This window comes from Maniola hyperantus, chromosome Z (assembly GCF_902806685.2).
Source record: "Maniola hyperantus chromosome Z, iAphHyp1.2, whole genome shotgun sequence".
Lineage (NCBI taxonomy): Eukaryota > Metazoa > Arthropoda > Insecta > Lepidoptera > Nymphalidae > Maniola > Maniola hyperantus.
Window position 1 is genome coordinate 9856249 of NC_048564.1, and position 22391 is coordinate 9878639.

At 36.5% G+C, this 22391-nt stretch overlaps 3 protein-coding genes across 4 annotated transcripts; 2 read left to right on the forward strand and 1 right to left on the reverse strand.

The window, feature by feature from the left end:
• The first annotated feature begins 1535 nt into the window (after positions 1 to 1535).
• Positions 1536 to 6701, forward strand: LOC117995614 (LETM1 domain-containing protein 1). 2 transcript variants are annotated; one of them, XM_034983605.2, is made up of 4 exons: positions 1536 to 1838; positions 2346 to 2708; positions 3005 to 3293; positions 4534 to 6701. In XM_034983605.2, the coding sequence occupies exons 1-4, from the start codon at positions 1720 to 1722 to the stop codon at positions 4855 to 4857; spliced, it is 1095 nt and encodes a 364-aa protein (XP_034839496.1). In that variant the 5' UTR covers positions 1536 to 1719; the 3' UTR covers positions 4858 to 6701. The 2 variants fall into 2 exon arrangements, with proteins under 2 accessions (XP_034839496.1, XP_069364634.1); XM_069508533.1 differs by having other exon boundaries at positions 1537 to 1815.
• Positions 6702 to 7398: 697 nt separating this feature from the next.
• Positions 7399 to 10707, forward strand: LOC117995739 (uncharacterized). Its single transcript, XM_034983730.2, has one exon. The coding sequence runs from the start codon at positions 7399 to 7401 to the stop codon at positions 10705 to 10707; it is 3309 nt and encodes a 1102-aa protein (XP_034839621.1).
• A 1876-nt stretch (positions 10708 to 12583) lies between these two features.
• Positions 12584 to 19293, reverse strand: LOC117995618 (solute carrier family 66 member 3). Its single transcript, XM_034983608.2, has 5 exons — positions 19099 to 19293; positions 18750 to 18916; positions 17388 to 17613; positions 16290 to 16410; positions 12584 to 15811 (listed from the first exon to the last, which is right to left on the reverse strand). Exons 1-5 carry the CDS (start codon positions 19099 to 19101, stop codon positions 15624 to 15626), a joined length of 705 nt encoding a protein of 234 aa, XP_034839499.1. The 5' UTR covers positions 19102 to 19293; the 3' UTR covers positions 12584 to 15623.
• Between the last annotated feature and the right edge of the window lie 3098 nt (positions 19294 to 22391).

Consider the following 22391-nt stretch of genomic DNA (forward strand, 5'->3'; position numbering starts at 1 on the left):
GCTACTTAATTAATCTTTAATATATAAATATATAAAAGGAAAAGGTGACTGACTGACTGACTGACTGACTGATCTATCAACGCACAGCTCAAACTACTGGACGGATCCGGCTGAAATTTGGCATGCAGATAGCTATTATGACGTAGGCATCCGCTAAGAAAGGATTTTTGAAAATTCAACTCCTAAGGGGGTGAAATAGGGTTTTGAAATTTTGTAGTCCACGCGGACGAAGTCGCGAGCATAAGCTAGTATAAATATATGAAAAAAAAGCTGACTGACTGATCTATCAATGCTCAGCTTAAACTACTGGACGGATTGGGCTGAAATTTGGCATGCAGATGGCTAGTGTGATGTAGACATCCGCTAAGATGTTGGAAAATTCAATCCCTACGGGGGTGAACTAGGGGTTTATAATTTGTCCAGTCCATGCGGACGAAGCCGCAGGCACAAGCTAGTTAATTATAAAAACTAACTAGTTTTATTAATTTCAGGATGTACTTAATGCTCGAGACCAACAAAAAGAAGTTTCAAAGACAAAGTAAGTATTTAATTTATCATCATACATCCCTTCATATAGATAGCACCTTCATTACTTCTGAGTAAGATTCTCAGTGTGAGATGACCTTGGCCAAGTGTTGATTGGTAGAATTCACACACCACAAAGAACATTATGGAGACATGGCATACAGGTTTAGTTTCCTTTAGTTAGTAAAAAAATACAACTTTTACTTTTAATAAGTTTATAATATTAAGATTGTCATTGCCAAAACAACAAAAGTCAATGAATGAAAATGTCGGACGCATGAGTTGTGTTGTATTTTTTGGATTAAATAACCTAATCTAAGATTTTTGGTACGTGCGAAATGTGAATTTGCCTGAGGCCTTTAAGTTGAGCTTTAGTTCATGCGGTCAGGTTCATTACAGTGATATTTGCGCAACTATTTACTGTCTTTGTTCTGCGCGTGGAACACTAGACAGGATTTGTTAGTAGGTATTCAGTGTATTTTATTCATTGTATTAAACTTTTAGTGCATATTTAGTGTATTAAAGTTACTTCTAGTGTAAATTATAGTGTAGTCATGTCATCAGCAAAACATTTTACGATGTAAATGATCAATTTTGTTTTAATTAAGTATAGAAAATATAACCTACATTATTTTAAAAATAACTTTGTTTTATTCAGGGCTGATTTTTTCAATCGTCAAATAAAACTCACAAAATCCATCGTTATTTGACGATTGAAAAATCAGCCAAGTAACCCAAATCTAGAATAATAATAAGAAAGTAGGATAATATAGGTACCTAGTACCTACGTACCTATATTATACGTATAAATGTATATAGTACCTATACCTATGTATTACATATATACGTAGATATAGATTCAATCACTATAGTTCCAAATTTCAAATCTAGGGGCGCTTGTGATGCATTTCCAATTTTAGGCTCGAAGTTTGGTCTGTATTTCATACCTATATTACAAAGTACTCTGTGGTTCCGTTTTTGGCCACACGCCAAAAGAACCTTGTCACGTGCTTGTCACACTGACTATAACAAAACAAAATCTTATGGTAAAAATCACAAAAAAAAAACTCGCCAATCATGCTAAAATGATAAATGCTTGCTAGTTAATTTTTAATTTTCATCTATTTAATAATTAAAGTACCTAAATCAAGTTTCAAATAAACTATTGTGATATTTTTACATTAATACAATAAAATGTCTACTTATAGAATAGGAGCAGTGTCTAGGTTAATTCTACAGAGCAATCGTTATTGCGCTTCTTTTGGTGGGAGCCCTAACCAATTCCAGCAAGTAAACAATTTTAATTATAACATGTATGTATATATAATTATGATTTCTGCATAAATTAATACCTAGGCATTTTTTATTTAAAATTATGAAATTATCTTTGTTAGGTACCTATGTTTAAAAAAAATAACCATTATGTTAGGTGGGTTGACAAGATTATGTTTTGTACTATTACTAGCTTATGCTCATGACTTCGTCCGCTTGGACTACACAAATTTCAAACCCCTATTTCTACCCTTTAGGGGTTGAATTTTCAAAAATCCTTTCTTAGCGTGTGCCTACGTCATAATAGATATCTGCATGCGAAATTTCAGCCCGATCTGTCTGAGAGTTCTTCATGTTGTTTCTAAAGGTATGTGACGTCTGCCAATCTGCAATTGGCCTGTGGTGCACACTATGCCAAACCCTTCTCATTCTGAGAAGAGACTGTATATACTAGTAGTGTAATACGGCAAGGATAATGATGACAAATCTATGAATCAACAATAATATTTTTGTTCACTTTGGTTTATACTTTCAATGTCTATTTTCAGAATCCACACAATTCAACGCACAAAGCATACGCAAACAATAAAAAAAGAAAGAGAGAAACTAAGAACTTACTTGACACAAAGATACATTGACTATGTAAAAAATTACACTCGATTATTTGAGCAGAGATTCCCATCAGCCATGCGAATGTATAGAATCTTCAGTATTGGCATAAAAGATTTTTTAAAGGACTTAAAAACCTTCATTACCTTGAGGATAAAAATCACAAAAAATGGTGGCTTCTCAAATTTGTCACGGCAAGATATTGAGCTTTACCAAAAAATGCCTTCAGACATGTGGAGGATCGCTCCTGTTTTGATATTGTCTGCAGTTCCATTTGGAAACTATGTGATATTTCCATTAGCGTAAGTATTACAACAAGCTATTATACACCTACAAATAAACTCTTTATAACACTAATTGTAATGAAAAACTTCCTACCTATAACATAGAAATTAGTTATTTATACTCTATCCAAGGAGAGAAGTTCCTATATGGCATTCTCTGTTATACAATCCCATACAATTAACAAAGACAAAAAACTCAGTTGACTTAAACCATTTTGAGTGACCAACCAATCACTAACAAAAATGTTTTCAGTCCAATCTGTTTGTCATAAGATTTAGTGTAACATTTCATGTGAATGTGGCTTTTATTTTAGGTTTTTAAAGCCAAAGAAATTATTATGTTCACACTTTTGGTCTATACAACAAAGGGTTGAATTCTCAACTGAAGATCTGAAAGATCGTCTTAGGTATAACAAGCCAGTATTTCGAGCTCTTCAAGCAAAAGCCGATCATATTCCGCCGGGTGAAATTAAGGAACATTGGGAGAGGATTCTTGCATTGGTGGGATCTGGTGTTCATCCCACTGCACAAGAAGTATTAAGATGTAGAGATTTGTTCCGAAAAGAACCATACAGTCTTCCATACCTGTCGTATGCACACATGGTGAGTCTATGCAGTATATTGTTAAAATATCTCTATATCCATACTAATATTATAAATGTGAAAGTGTGTCTGTCTGTCTGTCTATCTATCTGTCTGTCTGCTAGCCTTTCACGGCCCATAAGTTCAACCGATTTTGACAAAATTTGGTACAGAGATAGCTTGCATCCTGAAAGACATAAGCTGCTTTTGATTCCGGAAAGTCAGAGAGTTCCCACGGGATTTTAAAAAACGTAAATCCACGTGGGCGAAGTCACTGGCATCATCTAGTCCATACTAATATCATAAATGCAAAAGTGTGTCTGTCTGTCTGCTAGCTCTTCACGGCACAACAGTTTCACCGATTTTGATGAAATTTGGTCTTTTGCATTCCGGAAATTGATATAGACAACTTTTCCTGGAAAATCAGAGTTCCCACGAGAATTTTATGAAATCTAAATCCGTCAGCGTCACCTAGTATCATATAAAAGTGAAATACATCTATCTTCATCATCATCATCACATAGGTCTCTTGTAGGGACTTCCACACGCCACGGTCTTGCGCCGCCTGGATCCAGCGGCTCCCTGCGACTCGTCTGATGTCGTCCGTCCACCTAGTGGGGGGTCTTCCAACGCTACGTCTTTCGGTGCGAGGTCGCCGTTCACGCACCTTGGGACCCCAAAGTCTATCGGTTGTACGAACTATGTGCCCTGCCCATTGCCACACATCTATCTTACTGACTTTTAACAGTCACAAACTTGTTTGTATTTATTATTCAATAAAAAGGAATAATTTTATAAAACAAATTTTAAGGAGGTAAAGTAGATATAACATGGAACTTGCAAAGTCCCATGTTATGGAACTGCAAAAAAATATACAAAGAAGCAGCTGTAGTTTTTTACATTTTGTAACAGAAACATTTTCTTGATTAGATATATAAATAACGAGCAAACAAGCAGGTCAGCTACCTGCAGAATAATTCTAAATCAGTGTTCAACACTGAATGCCTCGGGCCTCCAAGCTAAATAAAATTGTCATTTGGTTAATTCCACAATACTGCTTCTCTAACTGATATCAAAATAGTTTTCCGTAGAAAACGTTCAATGTATAAAAATAAAAGTGGTTATGTCAATCAGTATTCAATACTGTGTCAGCGAATCATCCCGCTGATGTTAAGTGATTGTCGCCGCCCATGAACATCTGCAGCACAAATCTGGTATAGATTTATTGTTCTTACATTGCTTCCTTTTCAAATTTTTTCAGGGCTATTTACTGAAGATGTATGGACTTAGACGCAGTTTATTCAGAAGAAAAAAATTAAAATACAGAGCATTATTATTATTTGAAATGGATAAAGCAATTGTAAGGGAAGGCGGTGTAGAAAATTTAAGTACAGACTCTTTACGAAATGCATGTCTAATCCGAGGGTTACATAGTAGTCATTTAAGCAACCAAGACATGAGAGATTGGCTTCAGCAGTGGCTACATGTATCACAGTATATAGATTCAAGTACATATTCATTGTTACTTCACTGTCCAATATTTTTTGCATATAATCATCCACAAAATTGGGTCCTTATATATTAATTTTTATAACTTAAACTAGCTGACCCGCCCCGGCTTCGCTCGGATGGAATTTAGAAAATCGAGGTGGGGGTTGAATTTCCACAAATCCGCAATTCAATCCAATTCCACAATCATTTGTTGCCGAAAACCCAAATACCAATTTTCATGCAAATAACTTGAAAAATGACGGACTCTCATACAAACTTTCATCCCCTATTTAACCCCCTTGGTAGTAGAATTTCCAAAAATCGTGAAACACGTATTTGTTATTTTTTAACCGAAAGCTTAAATACCAGTTTTCATCGATGTAACTTCAAAAATGACGGACTTTCATACAAACTTCCATCCCCCATTTAACCCACTTAGGGGTGGAATTTCAAAAAATCCTTTCTTAGTGGATACCTGCTCTTTACAAAGAACACACCCTCCAAATTTCATGTCTCTAGGACCAGCGGTTTAGGCTGTGCGTTGATATATATGTCAGTCAGTCAGTCAGGACTTTGAATTTTATATATACAGATAAAAATTATACCAATTAGTAATTATTTTGGCTTAGCTCATCATTGTGCTTTATTAATGCAAAATTAGTATTCGTCTGTACTTTCGTCCTTACGTTTTCAATGTTATTTATTATTTTAATTATTGTTGTAAGCATCTCAACTAAGATCTTTACCTTTTGAGCGTATTTCTCTCGTTATGTAATTACTCTTTGTCCAAGTTAATGTTATTAAAGAATATAATATTGATGTTATGACCGTTTTTGTGTAAAAGTATTTTATTGTACTTAACTACGATCTGGACTTTTTATTTCTGTATTCAACTTAATACTAGTCTCTGTTTCGTTTATTTTCTGCACTTAGACACTGTTGTAACTTGTACATGAGACTGTTGATAACACTGCTCTATAAGTCTCTTTATAGATATATTGTTATCTTACATAGAGTAACAAAATTACTACAAAAACGAAAGCCATCTTTATTGTATGGTGATATGGACGATTGGGTATTCATTGAGCAATATTAAATATTATATTATATGGAGCAATTAGGAACAATTTTGCCGAAACGATTGCCACATTTTGTCCTCTTTTGAAATTGCTGCAGATTGCTCCACTAATTGCTCCAGATTCATTAATACGTGTTGGCATTGTTGCCGAGCAATAATTGCTCGTCCCGCTAAGTGAAAACTTTCACATATGAATCCCATCGATAGCGATAACGTTTCGGAGTTGTTGGCAACGTCACTGTTCGAAAACTGATATTGAGTGCAGGCCAGGCCATAATGCCTTATGCGTTAACACTGCTCTATAAGTCTCTTTATAGATATATTGTTATCTTACATAGAGTAACAAAATTACTACAAAAACGAAAGCCATCTTTATTGTATGGTGATATGGACGATTGGGTATTCATTGAGCAATATTAAATATTATATTATATGGAGCAATTAGGAACAATTTTGCCGAAACGATTGCCACATTTTGTCCTCTTTTGAAATTGCTGCAGATTGCTCCACTAATTGCTCCAGATTCATTAATACGTGTTGGCATTGTTGCCGAGCAATAATTGCTCGTCCCGCTAAGTGAAAACTTTCACATATGAAGCCCATCGATAGCGATAACGTTTCGGAGTTGTTGGCAACGTCACTGTTCGAAAACTGATATTGAGTGCAGGCCAGGCCATAATGCCTTATGCGTCCAAGGTGCAGGCATATGACTGCTATACTTTTGCTGAATGTAGTGTGCAGTTTAGTTTTACTTTATTAAACAAGAAAATATATTTACTAAATATTGTTACCCTTGATGCCTATTTTGTGTGTTAATGTTTTATAAATAAATTGATTGAAAAATAAATTATGAATATTTACTTAAGTCTTTGTTTTATGTACTGTATTCAGCGTTGCCTGAACAAATTTCCTTTGACGCGGTTGGTCCTTAAGGCCTAAAGATGGATTTTACGAAATGGAACCGTCAAAATTATTGATCTAAGTTTGGGGGTGGGAGAGGTCTTAGTCTGATCAATTGAATTGCTAGGCCAAGTTAGGTATAGTTTTCGAAAACAATTGCATTTCGTTAGACGCCACTTCATAGTTCATGCCAGAATATGATATGAAAATTGAATAAGTAACATGAAGTAAGGCTTGCGCACCACTGCAAAATCTGTTAAGGCAACTGCGACAAATAATCCCGGGTTATGTTTAGGTATATACTTAACTTTAGCATTTGGGTTTGCTGAGATTTGTTTGCTGTTCCTTTTGACTGAACTTTAGCTGAGATAATTCATACTTAAAGACTATTGAGTATAGTTCATACTTATTATAGGTACTTCTAGGAGTTCTAGACGTACTTATCACACCAAAAAGTTTTCCTAAAAACCTAACCTAACCAGAGAGTGTAATCTATGCATTTGCGGTCTATGGGTTTAACTGGAGTGATCTGTGCTGGAGTGGCACAACGTGGCAGGCGGAAATACAAAAATATGATAAAAATAAACTCAATAACTCCTAACATCGTTTTATAGTAGGTATTAAATAGAAATAAATATCTATGAAATGCTAAAAGCGATGTCCTTTTCGCACAGGTTTTGCATATTTTTTGTAATAAGTTTTCTGATAATAGTGAGTTTAGTAACAAGCAAAAAGCCACACAGCAAACGACTTCAAGCAACTTGGCGTCTTGAATGCGAATTAGGAATCATCTCTGACCTGGATTGCCCCATAGATGGGTGTTGGTCTCCGTGGGCACCTTGGTCAGCATGCCATGGAAGTTGTGATAACGTGGGACACCGAAAAAGAGTACGGGAGTGCAACAATCCATCGCCTTCTCAAGATGGCATGCCATGCAGTGGTCCGGGCGAACAAATCGAGTCATGTTATTTAATAAACTGCACAACCAACGATTATCGAAAGATAGTTGAAGGAGATATTCCCCGAACACAAGCATTAAACCAACTGGAAGCTGTGCCAGGATTCATGGATAGATGTCTCCAAATGGAGTGTCCTTTTGAAGCTGTTGAGGCTACTCTGGCCATAGAAAATACTTGGCAGTTAAAATCCGAATCTCTGTGGAGCGCACTGCAATGTGTCAAACACGACATTGGCTGCTCCGTAACAGGAGAGTGGGGAGCGTGGGGCTCGTGGTCACCTTGTGGAGCACGGTGCGGCAAAGGCCGGCGATGGAAAACTAGACAATGTGATACACCCCCTCCCTCGGCAGCTCATTTAGTATGTTCAGGGACTCCCTTACATTATGAAGAGTGTGAAGGAGACCAATGTGCTATTGATGGAGAATATACGCAAAATAGTACAAGCGGATCGTGGAGTGAATGGGGTGAGTGGACTAAATGTTCGGAAAAATGTGGATCTGGAATTCGACGAAGGAATAGAACCTGTATAGAAAAAAATATTTCTATTTTTGCTATTACTTGGGGTACACATTGCCGTGGACAATACGACGAATTGCAAGTGTGCAGTAATGAACAATGTATACTTAACGGAGGATGGTCCGGCTGGAGAGCTTGGGGGCCATGCTCACAGTCTTGTGGTGCTGGAAGGCGATCGAGAACTAGATCCTGTACAAGACCTATTCCCTCAGGTAACGGAAGTGACTGCGTTGGGCCTAAGGTCGAAGTAGGATCATGCCACCTGCAACCCTGTGAAGTTTATACCCATATTATTAGTGCATTTAATGGTGATTCCTTTTTACAGTACCACTTCCCACGTAAAAGATCTACGTTCTTTCATTTTTATATTCGTTTTATGCCACTTTCTCCTCATGGGAATCTGATACGTCGCGGAACGTCACAAAATCCTCTTATACGACTTATTTTACATAAATGGCATGTGTGTTTAGATGTAAGTGGAGCTGTAAAGTCTTGTAGTGTTCCCCGTATGTGCTCTCCGACCGCTTTAGAACCTGTCACTTGGAACACACTTGTAGTTACTGTGACTAATGAAGCCGTTAATATAAGATTAAATGACGCTCAAGCTTCCATTCGCGGTTCGTTTCCTTGTGATCCGGAATTCTCAAATGACGTGATGAATATATACATAGGTGAAAGGTTACACGGTGAAGTTCAAGAGCTTATCCTTAACTTTATTCCATTACATATGATTATTAGACGAGAACGAAGGCCTGACGGACCTGACTTCTTTCCTAGTTTAGCATCCAATATAGCTTACGAAAAAGCTAACATGGAAGAAGCATATTTGAATATCCAAGAAGATCAATATTTGCGTCTACCATGTTTTCAAGCACAAGACGAATGGCAATTAGAATTAACAATTAAGTCTAAACGAGAAGCCGGATCAATTCTTCTTTTACCAAGCGATAAAAACAATAAATGGTTCTACATAACTTTACAAAATATGAGAGTAAAAATAAAATTTGCGCACGAGGACTTTAAGTCTGAAACAACAAGCTCCACTGAATGTTTACCTGATCAATGGCTTGATATAAGTATTGTTAAAAAAAGGGAAACAAATACAATAGAAGTTTCATTAAATGCTAGGGAACGTCTCCATGTACTTCTGATGGACGATGCTATAGACAACCGAGACTCCAGTAAACGCCTTAAATCATGTAGTAACTTAAATAAACAGTTGGTAGCAAACAAATCTATAAATAACCAGCAATGTAAAATATACTACATAAATGAAACAAAACCACAAAAAATATGTTTCGACGAATTTTTTATTGGCGGACTGCCTGCAGACATACAAGATAATCTATTCGAAGATTTCTCCCCTTTTACAGGCGTAATAGCATCAGTGAGAGTAAATAAAAAATTAATAGATCTCCATGATCATACTATCGAAAGAGAAAAAGATGGTGCAGTACAGGTTTCTTCACGAACAGCTAGTACATCCGGTTCATATCACGAAACTGCGTGGGGCGAATCAAACACACTTAATTTGACTTGTCTTTATGCTCGCAACTCAAAATCACCGCGTACTGCTTATTGGCTTTATATGGACACTGTACTACAATTTAACCAACATGTTCGATCTACTGACGATGGACGAGTATTAAGATTAATTATCACAGCCGACAATAATCTTAAAGGTTTTTACACTTGTCGAGCGCGTGGTAATAAGCGTACACGAAATTTTGTAACTTATGGGGTACTTGGAAAGATCAATTATAAACTTTCGAGACCCGACACCATTACTATTATAGCCGTCTGCACAACTGTTGCTCTTGTAATATTTACTTTAGCATGGCTTATACTAGAAGGTTACTATGACATCTGTAACGGATACGGATTTTATCGCGATGCACACCTAAGTCCGGAAGAGGAAGCGGAGGTAGTGTGTAAGTATATTGATCAAAATACCCATCTTATTGGATCTGAAAGTGCCGTCAATATAGCTAAAGCCAAAGCTAGGCGTAGAGGTAAGCGGCTAGCCAGTAGAGCGAGTTTTGGAGCACAAGAACCAGAAGGTATTTTAAAAACAGAAAAGGAAATGGAAGAGATGTTGAGTGACTGCGCAGCGAATGAACCAGATGGGCTGCCCGCTCTACCGGAAGGCAACATTTTAGGCATAGAACCATCACATGAAGTGTACAGATGTGAGCAATCATATGTCAGCTCACCGCGCCACGGGTCAAACATAACCTCATACGGGAAAAAAATTACATCATCTTCTTCCGTCGATACTTCACCCAGAGTCATGTGCTCACGATTACTAATGATGAAGTATAAATGTTCACCTAAAGAATGTAACCCGAAAAAGAATTCAAATCGTGGTTGTTATTTAAATGCAAGAGATAACTCTAGATTATTAACCATACGATCTTCAACGATAGTCAATACATCGCCGGTGCAAAGAGTTCTACAAAAGTTTAAAGATCTAAAACATGAGAACACGTAATTCATCAGTATCGCAGCGCTTATGTAAAGTCTATCTAAAGTCTTGCTTACTGCTTACATTACAGCCTTGATAAGCCGCAGCGTATCTACCCCATTGCAAAATTGCATCAAAGCACATTAGAAGATGCCGCGGGCCCCATACCGCAACGCAATAATGAAGTCGGTCAGCTCTTGACATGGAGTGTATCCAGTCCTATACAGTGGATAGATTCGAGCAGAATTTACCAAATCGTCTGTTTGATGAAGAGTTAAAAGTTAAAACATTTTTAGACTTTAGTCCACATCTTCAGCGAGTAGCTAACAGTGGGTAGGTACTATAATATGAGCCATCCTCGTGAAATGTTCCGTATGATAATGGAACCTAAAAGCGATAATCACTGAAAACCTTGTATGTAATATGTACAGTACCCGGCAGAAAATATTGTACATAGAAAGAGATAGCGGTTTCGTAGAGCGTTGTCTCTGTCGAGACCGACAAAACGTAACATAGGTATGAATGAGTGACAGAGACAACGCTCTACAAAGCCGAAATCTCATTCTAAAGGTCGATGTACAATATTTCTTGCTACTGTACCAATTTTTACCAAAACTTCACCTGTTATTAATAGAGAAGAAAATAATAAATGAAGATATAATGTTATAAAATTGTATATAATATTATAGAGAGAGAGCTAGCGCGTGCCAGATCTTCCTTATTTTATAAAAGCTGAAAGTTTGCGAATCATCCCCAACACTAGAAGGAACATTTGCTTGGATGATGGTGGCTTTGGGAGATAACAGGTAATAAAGGTGTAAAAAATCTTACGTCAAAGTATAAAGTATTTTTTTTAATATTTTCTTCGGAGTAGTACCCATAAGAAATCACGTCATGCATTGCCACACTTAGTGTCACCCTTAAACGTAAATAATTTATTAAAGATGTCTGGCAGGGGTTTGCCACCAGACTAAGTGCCTGGCAATGCATGACGTGATTTTAATACTATTCAGAAGAAAATATAAAATTAGATTTTATACTTTGACGAAAGATTTTTTACACCTTTATTACCTGTTATCTCCCAAAGCCACCATGATCCAAACAAACGTTCCTCTCAGTATTGGGGACAATATCCAGAGAAACTTTTAGCTTTTATAAAATCTCTCTCGGACGGAAGGTCTCTGGCACGCGCTGGCTCTTAGGCCTCTTTTTATAAGTTATTACAATGATTCCGAAGTAACCCAATTATTTTTAGGGATTCAAATCCGTTCCGTTTCAGCATGATTCGCGACGAAAAACTTTTATCTTTACTGATTTGGGCTGTTTTTTCTATACATATGTTGACCTTTGTAAGTATCAGTTATTCATTAACGGTAAGTTTTACAAAAAAGCTTACAGGAAACAAAAGATGCGAAATTTTATTTTCTACAATAATGGTCTACATAATTTTTGCCCTAAAGTGGATAGTTTTCGAGATATCAGACAAAAAATTTCCTTCAAGATTGCGATCGAAGCTCCACCTGGATCTGTCAGCATTTTGTCATTTTATGGTCAGTAAGTGGGTCACTTAACCTTAAAAAAAAGAAATTGGATCGGAAATTTAGTACGAGGTTAAATGCTTTATTTACTGGACTACTAGTATAAAGTACTTTAGACTTTTGCATTTATCTGCATACACATGAGACTAGGTACGCTTAAAGCCTCAATAGCTCAACGGTTAAAGGAGCGGACTGAAATCCGAAACGTCGTGGGTTCAAACCCCACCCGTTGCACTATTGTCGTACCTAACCCTAGCACAAGGTTTACGCTTAGTTGGAGGGGAAAGGGGAATAGTAGTCGTGATAAACAGGGCTAATATTCTTGTAAATTATATACTATCCCTACTTAAACAAAAGATGTCATGTTAAAATATTGCGAAATAATTTATTTTTAAATTTAACAATTTACTAGTCATAATACAGCCCATGTTAAACATAAAATATCTCCAAGAAACATTAATCTCGTCTGTCGTACAAGATATCCATCAAATCGAATATTTAGTTCACAAGTTCTTTAACCAACATTAGATGGGGGCATAGTGGGATACTTCATACTTAAGACTCAATCGTACTTACATGATAAACACTGCTTTTGAGACTTACTTTTTAACCGACTTCAAAAAAAGGAGGAGGTTCTCAATTCGTCGGAATCTTTTTTTTTTTTTTTATGTATGTTCCCCGATTACTCGAAAACGCCTAGACCGATTTTGAAAATTCTTTTTTTGTTTGAAAGGGTATACTTCAAAGTTGGTCCCATTTCAATTTGGTGAAGATCTGATGAACATCTTCGAAGATAGATACTGGAACTCCTCAACGGATAAGAGTAAATTGCTCGCGATCAGTGTAATAGCTTAGTAAACAGTAGACTTTTAACCAGTCATAGCATAATTCCATGGGGCCACTAAAAATTGTGAAATAAAATTTTTTTACAAAAAAAATAAAAACCGACTTCGTTACACAAACACTAAAAATTGAAAAATAATTTAATTTATTACCGAATATATTATGTATACAAGAGTTAATATAGTTCCATAATAATATTTTTTGGGGTCGGTCGGTTTTATAGCCACGCCATTCTATAGCATAAACAGCTGTAGAATGGCGTGGCTCGTCCGTTAAAGCGCGCCGACTGACAACCAATCAAAGCGAGCCATTTGAATCTTTGCACGGCGTTTCATTCGACCTGCATGAGAGATGTCCCGCTATCCCATTATGCCCCCCAAAACCTAGAACTGTTCACTTTCAACAAGTAAAGTCCCGTCGTCGTTATAATTTTCTTATAACTCTAACATCCAAAGACATTGTATGAGCTTACTAATTATCTCCAAGTAGGTACCTTGTTGGAGACAAAAAAGACGAAAAATCGTTTGATGGTAATAATTCTATGCACATTTCATTCTTACACAATGTGTCCTGATGAAAAGTTTTAGGGATAGAACGTTTAACTTTGTTTGCTGTGCGAGACAAGGTACTTAGATATAGTATAATTAGCAAGCTTGTACTTTTACATTTAGCTGACAGCATTGTAAAATTGCTATATTTATAAATATACCTAACAGTAATATCATTATTGTGTGCGATAAAACTTTGATAAAATAGTCATTACTTGTGTAATATTAATTATTATTATTTATTTTTATATAAATTATTATTATTATTATTCAGCGAGGAAACTTCTTTAGCAGCGAAGGTAATAATAATCGAAGAGCAACACAGTCCGAGTAATAAAACGCAAGGGCATGCTAGAGATTTTTTTTACCACATACATGACTTATAAGCGCCATCTCCACGGACGAGAAAATCGCAGAGTCCCTCCTACCATCGTCGGGTAATCTCCATGGTAGGTAGATACATAATTCCGCTAGCATGTCGTCGCGACTCGCAACGAAATGCCACGAGCCCGCAACGAATCGCCGCGTGACGTGACCGCAACGCCTCATTGCGCCGTTCAACTGGCGTAACGACGTGGCGGGATTGCCGCGAGACTCGATGGTATCGCCGCGAGACGCGACGAGTCCGTAATGTCATACTCGTCCAGAGTCACTCGTCGTATCGCCCTGTAGAGATTGGCCCGAAGAGTTTGTATCGAATTTTGTCACATGGCGAGACTATCGTCGCGATTATACTCTCGTCCGTGAAAATGGCGCCATAGGGTGCCCGTTATAATTATTTTGATTGGCACACAATTTTAATATTGTCACATCTGTGATTCGAGGGCGTATTGCACCACAAATTATTAGTAAAGTTTCATTTCTGATTTATATTATAAGCTCTTAAATCTATTTATTTAGAAAATTTATAAATTAATAAAATTCATAAATTAATAAATTGATCATAAATAGGTAGCTAGGTACCAATTATAAAAATAATTTAAAAAGTAATAAATATAGGAACTCAATTGATATAAAATAATTTTAAAATCCTTGTAGGATAGTCTTTTTAGCAAACAAAAAGTACATACAATCATCCACCTAATTCAATTTCTGTCCTAAAACAATAAAATCTAGCTGACTACATACCTACTTTAGCTATAAAATTTTATATTTTATATTTTGACTCACGATAAAATTATTAAATACTTACCTAATTAAAGTTATAAAAATTTGAACATCTAAACACATAGGCACAATACGTAGGTAGTACAGCTAAGTCCGATAATTTTATTGCATTTCAGCTGAATAAAATGTTCAGCAATCTAAAACGTTTATTTATAAAGTAAAATTTATGTCTAAAATAGCCTCATACAAACTCTTCAATACCTCATTTCAGGGTGATATAAATTAAATATAAAATAAATAAAAAATTATCTTCTAAATTACTAATAAATATTTTAAAAATAGGATCTAAAAGTAATAAATATAGGAACACAAGATTGATGTAACATAACTTTATAGTCCTTTTAGGATTTACAAACATAAAGTGCACACAAACACCTGATTCAATTTCTGCCCCAAAACAATAAAATCTAGCTGTCTCTACGTACTCGTAATTCAGCTATAAAAACTTATACTTTATATTGTGACTCAGAATAAAATTATTAACTACTAACCTAGTTAAAATTATAAAAATTTGAACATTCTACTATTGGCACAATACATAATATAGCCAAGTCTGCTAATTTTATCACATTTCAGCTAAAAAAATATTCAGCAATCTAAAACTATTTATTCATAAAGAGTCTAATACACACTGGCCCTAAACACTCAGCGTGTAGGTCAATTTGGTGTATAATATGTGCTGTGTGCAGCTATAAGCGCTTGTTAGTTTTCAGACTTATCTACAAGCAGCACACGATGCAATTCACAAGCAGCGTTAACAAGTTGCCGATATTTGCCAGTCACATTGGGCCAATGTGTACTGGAGCCAAAAAAAAATGTAAAATTGACGTAGATACTTTATATAAAATCAATCATCATGGCAATGATCTTCATGGCGTGCATCAGATCTTCCATTTCGTCCAGGCTTCTTATATTTATAGTATGTTTGATAATAAATAGTTGTGCTTAATACACAAGCACTAAGAAATGTTGATATAAAGAAATTGATCATAAGATTGGTGTCTGCAGAGTCAACGTAGACAGTGAATAGGCGCGCTGAAATAGATCATAACAGTTTATTAATTTAGTATTAAATTGATTCAAATAAAAATCAAATAATTATTACAGGAAAAAAGGTGTGTTAGGTTTTTATGTGTGCGTTTTAAGTAATTCAATGTCACTTGCTTTAACTGTGAAGGAAAACATCGTGAGGAAACTTGCATACCTGAGAGTTCTCCATAATGTTCTCAAAGGTGTGTGAAGTCTACCAATCCGCACATGGCCAGCGTGGTAGACTATGGCCAAAAACCCTTCTTACTCTGAGAGGAGACAGCTGTACTCTGTAGTGAGCCGGCGATGGGTTGATTATGATCATGATGATGTTTTCAGAATTCATGTATGAGTTTTTTGATTCCAACATAACTCCTAAATGCCTGAATAGATTTGGATATATTGTTAGAAAACTTAAACAATCTCGAGTGACGCTATTTTTTGTCAAATGGATAAAAAACATGCAATGTTAGGTTTTACTTACCAATATTTGTTAACATAGATATAATCCAAGTAGTTCGTGATACAGCATCAGCATTTTTTGCTTTAATAATCCCGTATATGTATGTTACTTTAGCTGATCCACTTAACGGGGTGCAGAAAGGCTTAAAACAATTTAAGTAATTAAATACGGCAGTATTGTACTCGTTCCAGCAATGCACGGGCTGCAACTGCTTATACAATTATGCATAACTAGCTTATACTCGCGACTTCGTCCGCGTGGACTACAAAATTTCAAAACCCTATTTCACCCCCTTAGGAGTTTAATTTTCAAAAATCCTTTCTTAGCGGATGTCTACGTCATAATAGCTATCTGCATGCCAAATTTCAGCCCGATCCATCCAGTAGTTTGAGCTGTGCGTTGATAGATCAGTCAGTCAGTCAGTCAGTCATTCAGTCAGTCAGTCACCTTTTCCTTTTATATATATAGATATTAGGTATTGTAAACTGAACATTTAAAAGAGCAGGCACCGAGTTTATTGTTGGTTCTTCTTTGTAGGAATGATATTCCGAACCAGTGGCAAATTCGTATGACAATTCAAAAGCACTTGTTAAGTTTACTTGAAAAATATCTATTCTCTTCTATTGCAAAATTATAAAAATCAAACATCAAATACATGGAACCATAGCAAGTATGCTTCAGGATTTATTTTCAACTAACTTTTGCTGACGTTTTCATCCGCGTGATTTAATTTACAGCCTATACTAGTTGGGGACAATATCAGTACCCTCATTATGAATTCGGAAGTGTGTTTGTTTGTTGGTTTGTTGGTTTATCCGTCAATCACGTTGCAACAGTGCAACGGATTGACGTGATTTTTAGATGGGTAAAGATAAAGCCTACCTGCAGAGTGACATAGGCTAATTTTTATCCCGGAAAATTAAAGAGTTCCCACGGGATTTTTAAAGAACCAAATTCCACGCTGACGAAGTCGCTGGCATCAGCTAGTAGATGTAATATTTCAAAACATTGAAAGACTTCAGAATCGGATTATTAGTTCCTGAGATTGCCCCCTACATCCGAACTTAGAAACTTTACCTTTTTATGATATTAGTGTACATAAATAAACCAGAGCCTTACCACTAAATATGATAACACTTCTTTGGGTAACACCCCGAATGCAAATCCAATTATGGCAGCCCCATACAGTAGTGTTCCTATAGGCACTATTGGTGCAGACAAAAGTTGTTTGAACTTTAACACATAATATAACAGGACATACACTTGCAGCAGTATTATCGGATATTCTAAATAAGTCATAACACTATACTGATTAGTGTAATTGTACAGTGTGACTATTGTAAATCTGAAAATAAAAGTACAAAAGTTAACAACTACTACTAAAACTAAAACTTTCTTATGTTAAAGTTTCTTGGTGGATAAAGGCTAGTTCAGACTACTTTAGATTTGTTTTTCAAACTCATTTTTCTTTTAAAGATCTTAAATAGGTAAAGCAATGTGATTACTCAGATGCAATAATTTGAATGTGGAAATTGGTGAACTGATAAAAATACAGAAATCAAAACCCTTAGTTCTAAACTATTATTACTGATACTAATATACTATATCAAATGTCTAAAAAAGACAATGTGGCTAATTCCGTTGTACACAATCTCTTAACTAAACTAAAATGGCACGTCTAAATCTATTGCTATCCCTTTCATAATGTTGCATGTGGAAAAGGATAGCACAAGATTTAGACCTGTTAGTTTAGTTTAGTTTAGAGATTGTATACAAGAGAATCGGCCCCAATGTCTGCATTTAAAAAAAACCACGCTCACGGATCACTTTAGTGGTCTGCGCAATATATTAGTTTAGTCCTATAGCAAGTAATTTAGTAACTAAAAAACTTGCTACTCGACTAAATTGTTTGCATTGCTGGCGTCATCTAGCACTTGAAAACTGCAATGTTATTTTATTATTATAGTTGTTTTGCATCTATTTTGTCCATGCATTGTTGTTCATGTAGAACAAAAACATTTTATGCTAACTTTATGACTTAAATCTTAATACATCTATAACTATATATAAAAGGAAAAGGTGACAGACTGACTGACTGATCTATCAATGCACAGCTCAAACTACTGGACGGATCGGACTGAAATTTGGCATGCAGATAGCTATTATGACATAGACATCCACTAAGAAAGCATTTGAAAATTCAACCCCTAAGGGGGTGAAATAGGGGTTCGAAATTTGAGTAGTCCACGCGGACGAAGTCGCGAGCATGAGCTAGTATTATTATAAGTAATGTTTCTACTCATGTCTATTATACACTTTGAAACCATCCAACCAATGTGACCCAAACTGGTTTCATAAGAAAGGCAACAACGTGAAGATGGTTTGAGACCAATAAAGAAATGCATTAGGCAATTTTTTTAGCGTAGTAGGACACGCTGGGTGTCTGTTAGTATAATATAAAAATTATATAAGATAGCATACCCAATAATCTCCATCAACATCGCCTGTATGTATATACCTTCAGCAGATCTTTTCTTTCTTAGGTTCATTATTTGAGGCACTTTTAAAAATAAACATGATAGTACAGTGGCAGTGCTTATTCCATTCGCTAATGTTTGTACGAACTGCGAATCCATCATTTGTTTCGTCTATAAAATCACAAAACAACGTTACTATATCACTATGTCAAGAGGTCATGAAGAAGGTTAAAAATATTATGTAGTTGGAAATAATTATTTTAAACTGTTGGCAGGGGACTGCGACAAATCAATTGTCCCGCCAGAAATTATTGGCAAGGTCTAATATCTCAACATATTAGAAGATAACAAACCATTTTCAGACACCATTCAATGCACAATATTGAGTAAAGTATTACTTTATTTGAATTTGAACATTTTCGGTGTGAAAATACCACTCAAAAAGCCAAAGCTTTTCGCTTATCAAAACGGTATTTGGTATTTTTACTACATAATTTACTTTAAAAACTTCAAAACTTCATTTTAAAGCATCTTTTTTTTTTTTTTTTTTTTTTATTTATTTTTCGGCCCTGGATAACATTAAAGCATCCATACCATCCATACCAAAGAGTATGTTACCACTACCTGTACCCAGGGTCTTAACAGATAGAACTAAAGTTGTTTAGTATAAAAAATCTCCATGATTTTAGTTTGTGCAATTAGAACTAGATGGCGTTTTATCAAAAAATAAATGACGGTGCGACAAGGCTATCTTGGCGCGTGGCGAAATCGGAACTAACGGTGCCGTCAAGTGTCCCCTTTGTTCTTGTTTGAATATTCTAAGCCTTTGTTCTCCAACAGCGCCCCCCTGTCAATGTCAATCAAGTGGCAAGAGAGCCTTGTCGCACTGTAGTCTGGTATCTCTACGACTTCCCATAAAGCAAATTAAGAAGAAGAAGATCTCTACGACTCAAAAAGTTTTATTTACTACTAGGTGCTACTAGCCACAGGACACTATTACTCCTATGCTACTAGGTGAAGCCCGCGACTTCATCCGCGTGGAATTAGGTTTTTAAAAACACTGAGGGAATTCTTTGATTTTCCGGGATAAAAATTAGCCTATTTCACTCTATGTTATCGAAGTGTTCTGAATCGGCCTGCTGGTCTATATCTATACCCATAGACTATATTATGTATAGTCTATAGTATACCCATGCAAAAAATCACGTCAATCCGTTGCACGTTGCGACTTGATTGGAGGACAAACCAACAAACAAACACACTTTCGCATTTATAATAAGGGTACTATAGCAACCTTGACATCCATGTTTGTGCTACATTTTAGTTTACGCAGTGTTACTGCATCCGTGATCCATCCATTCAAGTGTACTGCTGGGATATTCACTTATAAATTCATGCTTAATTCAACATAACCTAATACCTATAGAGAATGCAGTACAAAAATCATGTGTAAAGAAAAAAAGAAAATTTAGTTTTAAATAATAAATAACGGGTATTGTTTTATTACCTCAACTTTTAGTACAGAAAGTACTTCTTTCAATGTATAAAATAATAAATAATGCGGCCGAACTAAGAATAAGACTGAATTTCTGCCTTATTGCGACGTGTACCTAAGCGGGATTATAATTTTTCATTCGTATTTTCTTTGAAGTCACTACCTAAAAAAATAATATATGAATCAAATCTGCACACGTGTTATACCTGTTATACGTATAGCTGTATAGTTGACCTTAAAAAACTAGTATCCTAGGCCGAAAAAATTAAAAATAAATTACATACAATAGTTACTGCAATTAGAAACAGATGGCGCCACTAGGAAAGATTAGCTGACATCTCTATTCCAGTATATATAATGTACCTATATACTCTGTGCCTGTACCCTTTACCCACGGAACAGAAAATTTCTGTTCCGTGCCTGTAGGTAGGTAGGTACCTGTGACCCTGTGACCACTTATACCTACTGAACCACTACCATAGATTATCTACTACCACTACCATAGAGTAGAGATTACGTTCTACATTTTTTTTTAATTTTTTACGGCCCTGGATGTTAGTTTTTAAAGGCCTTACGTTCTCCATTTTTTTCTTCATTTTTTACGGCCCTGGATGTCAGTTTTTTAAGGCCTTACGTTCTCCATACTTAATGAGAACCACAGATCAATAACATATACCAAAGAGAACATAATCACTACGTTTTACAGTGCGACAAGGCTATCTTGGTGCGTGGCGAAAATAGACTAGATCAATGTTTAAATAAACATTCATCAAAGCAATAACATGAGCAATACTCGTAACATGACGATGCTGTTGTTTTGAAGTAAGCTTAGGTGAATAAGGAGCACGCATTCTCCCTTTATACACTGTAGTCTTTGAGAGCACGATCTCCGTGTATAAAAAATGTCCGTTAAAAATATGTGCTAAATAACGGTGGCGCTACAGTAGCTTATGGGTAAAATTAAAAAAGAGAGGTATTTTTAAAACAGAGAAATACACTACGTAGATATGTAATAACTTGGTAGGTACGTAAATTGTTGATGTAGGTATGGTATACTGGGGGTACCAGTCAGGTAACCTCCCCGGGTGCCTGAGTGTTGCGAGTCCCTTCTTGGGGAAGAGCAGCGCTTGGGCCGGTGTACCCTGGTAACATGGTTAACAGTTTCTCTTCATGGGATATTGTTAGCCATGGCTAATTGACCTGTCGGGGAGGGGGCGTAGTCCACGCGTCAATCTGAGTGAGCAGAGGGCGCAGTGGACGCACCCATGGGGCATTGCCCCAGGAGCGGAGGGTGTGGCTGTGGTGGGTGGTTGGTGATGAGTGTTTCATCACCCATCCATACACTGGATGCCCCACCGGTCTCTCGCGCGTCCATTTTGGTGACGGGCGAGGGAGATGATGAGGATGGGGAACGTGGAGAGGGAATGGCCCTCCCCGGGAGCCCTAGCCCTCGTGAGGATCTGTGGATGATGGACACGGGGCGGTCCATCGCTCACAGTGTGGTCCTCGGGTTGGTTGGCGTACGGTGGTTCCGGCATGCCTCTGACAGTGTTTGGGAGCACGTAGTGCCCCAGTGGAATGTAGACATAATACGTTTTTGATGCACTATGCCTGGATTTTATACGGCTTCTTAATGGTAGGAGATCTCATCCAGCCATCTCCTGAACTTCTTCCACTGGGATATCTCCGGCGAGTTCTGTGGTGAATGCAGCAAATAATTGTACGTGTTCACCGTAGCAGCTACGTGTTTGCTTCAATTGATAGCTCCCTAAAATAAATAGCGTCTAATTGAATTATTGAGGAATGTCGGCTCCCATATCTTGGAAATGTGTTCTTCTTCTATGAACAATCTTGAGTCACTTTTAGAGCACCCGTTCATCACTTCCACCACACAGGGGCAAGTGGTAACAACCCTAGATTTATCGGCTTGGCCAGTAGTTAGCTGGTTTCGTTCTGATATTTTGTTTCTAGCATTTGTGCCACATAACCGCAGCCGCCGCCCAGCCGAGAGGGCGATGAATTGATGACAGAATATTTAATTGAGACTACTTTCACTAATAGTAATTATTCAAACAGTCAATAACTTTGCTTAAAAAGCTAGTTTGTAGGTTTGTTTCACATAATAATGAGATGAGACAAGTAGGTACCTAT